The 4218-nt window shown below is 47.7% G+C and overlaps 1 protein-coding gene across 1 annotated transcript; it reads left to right on the plus strand.

The window, feature by feature from the left end:
- Positions 1-232: 232 nt before the first annotated feature.
- Positions 233-3538, plus strand: LOC106568028 (zinc finger protein 703). Its single transcript, XM_014138036.2, has 2 exons — positions 233-976; positions 1453-3538. The coding sequence occupies exons 1-2, from the start codon at positions 896-898 to the stop codon at positions 3016-3018; spliced, it is 1647 nt and encodes a 548-aa protein (XP_013993511.2). The 5' UTR covers positions 233-895; the 3' UTR covers positions 3019-3538.
- The last annotated feature ends 680 nt before the right edge of the window (positions 3539-4218 follow it).

The raw sequence follows: 4218 nt of genomic DNA on the forward strand, positions 1-4218 counted from the left end.
GGCACACTGATACACTCGCAATGATACATAAATCAACATAAATACCATATAGGGCGCCTGGTAAAACATTTTTGCATCAAAGGGAATTACATTCAGTTCTGAGATGATGATTTTTGAAAGATTATCGGAAGACTTATCTAACACCATGAAATACAATGGACAGTCTGTCTTCATTGGCGGAGGGGGACAATATATTGCTCCGCCTTCAGAAGAAACGCATCAGCCCTTCTCATTTTTAACGATGCAGACACCAACTATTGGACGGCGGCTCGCTTACCTCGAAGGTCCGCTTGTGATCTCACACACTCGAGGTACGGCCCGGATGGTGTGTGAGTGCTGGAGAGACTGAGAGAGAGAGAGAGAGTGCGCTATAGACTGAAGTCCAATTTTATGCGTATCGCGGCCGTCTTTTGGAACGTCTACATATTTTTTCACTTTGGTTATACTTATTCTGTAACTGAATTGTGTGCATATATTTCGCTCACATCTCGATTGATGTGGATTTTGTGAATTAGAACCCCCGGAAGAACAATTCTGGAATAGGCATCATGAGTTAAGAACCGAACGTCAACTTCTGTAAAATGAAACTAGATGGGGAATAGGCTACAGACTTTCTCTAGCGGATTATAATTAAACTATTACACTGCGCATGGATAATTATGCACTTTACTTTTCCGGGACTTTAACAAAGCACTGCCCCTCCAACATATTTTCGTTTCCCTCCCCAATTAAAGATTTCTCTTCTGGATCTATTACGCACGAGATACGCAGCCATACCTCGGAATCCTGTGACAGTAGTGATAACTGCAGCTCCCCAACGGGCGCGTTAGTGTCTTCACCGACTCTTTTGGATCCTATTCGCTAGGCAAAGCGGCTCCCTATCCGGATACTCAAGATGTTGACGGCGCACACCAGCCACTTGCTCCACCACCCGGAATACCTGCAGCCCCTGCAATCTGCACCAGTGAGCATTGAGGTATGGAAAAGTGGAGCAAATTGTCCTGGTAAATTGTCACATTGATTTTCGTTGTTGTTTGGCTTATAGATGATTCTACTGACGGTTTATTCTCTCAACACCTTGGTGCGTTTTTTTGCGCAAAGCATGTTCCTCGACTTTTAGCCCATAATGCGTATTTTTGGGGGGATGTGCACATTAGGGACTTCTGAAAAGTAATTCCCTGAGCATCTTTTCTCATATGCTATATCCCCCGGGCTGCAGTTTTTTTCGAATTACCGTTTCTACTATTTTGCTACAACTTTGTAGACATTAGGCCTACATCTATTCGATAAAACTAGCCATAACTTACAGCAAGACCTCATTACTGCCAAATACATTGAAACAATTACTGCTAACAGTAATTGAAGTACTTTTTGTCTGTCTTTATTTATTTCTACAACTGTAATCGTGAAAAGTGCTTAAACTTAACTTAAAATCTTGGTTTATTTCTCCAGCTGGATGCCAAGAAGAGTCCCCTGGCCCTGCTGGCTCAGACCTGCTCCCAGATTGGCAAGCCTGACCCTCCCTCCTCCAAGCTAGGCTCTATCTCTAATGGCCATGGTGACCATGATGGACACTCCTCTTCCTCCTCCTCCAGTCACAAACTGGGGGACCACCGGCCCTCACAGGAGGACCAGTCCAGCTTCAAGCCCTATAACAAAGTAGGGGGAGACAGTCGGAGGGACAGGGTTAGTAGCTCTAATAACAGCTCTGACAAGACCGGCTTCAGGGTACCTAGTAATGGGAATGGAGTAGCTAACAGTAACTTATCAGGTTCTTGTCCATCCTTTCCACCACACGCCATCTCTCCCAACTCCAGGGTGGGTAGTGGCACGCCTCCTCAGCACACACAGCAGTCGTCACAGACACACAGACAGAGCCAGTCGCCTCACGGACTACATGTTTCCCACTCTCAGACTCTGAATGGAGAACACAAACAGGAACAGAGCAGTCCACACAGGAACAGCAACAGTAGCAGCAGCAGTGGCGGCCATCTTAAGAAGGAGTCAGATGTGAATAAGGTCAGTTTGGACAGTCCCCAGATGGCTAACTCCAGCCATGCCAGAGCCAGCACCAACTCCAGCACAGACAGCTCTGAGGGAAGCCCCAGCCACGAGTTGGGCAAGATGGACTCCCAACCCCCACCACTCGGCCTGGGTCCTGGACACATCACTCCCATCTCCCCCTACAAGACTGGCCACTCTGTCTTCCCCCTGTCCTCCTCTGGTATGGGCTACCATGGCTCTGTAGTGGGGGCCTATGCTGGATACCCCTCCCAGTTTGTCCCAGGGTTAGACCCTACCAAGTCTGGTCTGGGAGGAGGGGGGGTGAGGGTACCGGGGAAGCACCATAGCTCCAGCCCCCTCACTGGTACCTCTCCCCTCTCCTTCATGCAGGGCTTGTGCAGGGATCCGTACTGCCTCAGCTACCCTAACTCACCCCACCTGGGGGGCAGCAATCCCTGCGTCCATGACCCCTCCTCCTCCATCAAATCAGGCTATCCAGGTTTGGTCTACCCCTCCCACCCCCTCCACTCCCTCCACCCCAGCACTATGTCTTCCAGCATCACCCCCACCCTGTCCCACCCCCTCTACACCTACGGCTTCATGCTCTCCAATGACCCCATCCCTCATGCCTGTAACTGGGTATCGGCTGGGGGTCCTTGTGATAAACGCTTCTCCACCTCAGACGAGCTGCTGGCCCACCTGCGCACACACACCTCCTTACCAGGAGGGATGGACAGTAAGCTCTTCTCTGCCTACCCCTCTGTCTCCTCCTCTGCTGCCTCTTGCCACCTCCACCTCCCCCACCAGAGCCAGGCCTCCTTGCAGAACTCATTCTCCCTCAGGGCTCCTCATACCCTGGGTCTGGCCCGGTACCACCCCTATGGTAAGGTCCACCTGCCCCCTGGACCTACCTCCATCCCCCTGCACTCCCTCCAGGCTGGTTCTCCTTACTACCCCCACTATGCTCTCTATAGCCAGAGACTTGGCTCAGCGTCTGCCCTGGGCTACCAGTGATCCTCCGTCTCCATCCATCCATCCACACAGTCTACAACAGTGTTTCTCCTAGCATTGTTAAGCCAAGGCAGCTCCCCCACTCCTTCCTGCCTAGCTCTGATGCTCCCTGCCTAAAACTGCTGGAATCTTTGGATCCAATTGGTTTTAATAGAAATATTATGTAAGCCCTGGATGAAGGTGTTTCTGGAGCCTCTGCGGGCAGCACATCTTGCCTATATGGGGGATCACTACTACTCCATACCAAAGCAGGATTCTATGGTGGAGCCAGAGAAGGGGCTGGATGCTTGCATGTCTGCACACTAGGATGTTGCACTTTATGAACAAGTGGATTGGACTGGACCAGTGGACATGGTGCCATGCTGGGTTGTAATAGCATCACAGACTGGGCTGGTTGATAGCTGGTGGTAGGATGCTGTAGAACGCCTCCTGGATCTCTTCATGTCAAGTTGGGAATAGTGATTGCAGTGGAAAGACAGGAGAAGAGATAGTGATGGCATTAACCTATAGCACTGGGTGTGGGGGGGGGGGACACAGGGGAGAACCGGATGCATGCTAGCTTGACCCTGAGTGTCAGTTTAGCTCGGTTATGGTTTTGAGATTTGTTTCAGTTTCATACATTTTGCTTCTCTTTGACTGAAAATAGAAATTGTATTTATTTTTTAACTGTGCTTTGGCTTTCAAGTTTACTTTCCAATACATCATTTTAAACTTTTCTTACTATTATTTTGCAGTTATACAGTTATTATTTTATCTATTATGAACAGGATTTGTTTAAACATCATAAAAACATTCACTCATGCAAACTTTACAACAAAGTATATTTTCTTCTCCTTACAAAAATACATGGTTTTCTTGTTTTCCTATCCTTCTCTGATTGAATGTGCATGTCACATCTCTTTCTCTCCTTCTCTGGCTTCCTAATTGTTGTTTGTACAGCAGATTAATAGTGAAAGGAAATGTGATATTTTTTTGTAAAGTATTTGGGAGAATGACCTGGGTAAGAGAGCGTTACGAACCCAAACACAGGAAGCAAAGATTATGTGATGATGGCAGAGCTGTCCGATTTAAAGGCAAGGTCATATTTTGTTTAATAAATGATAATGAATATATATTCTGTCGTTTTCATTTGTCAATCCAATTGGTCTCTTCTTGACACCTCATTCATCTCAATCGTTTTGATTTGGTTCATTAGGCCATTAT

The sequence above is a fragment of the Salmo salar genome, chromosome ssa01 (genome assembly GCF_905237065.1).
Source record: "Salmo salar chromosome ssa01, Ssal_v3.1, whole genome shotgun sequence".
Lineage (NCBI taxonomy): Eukaryota > Metazoa > Chordata > Actinopteri > Salmoniformes > Salmonidae > Salmo > Salmo salar.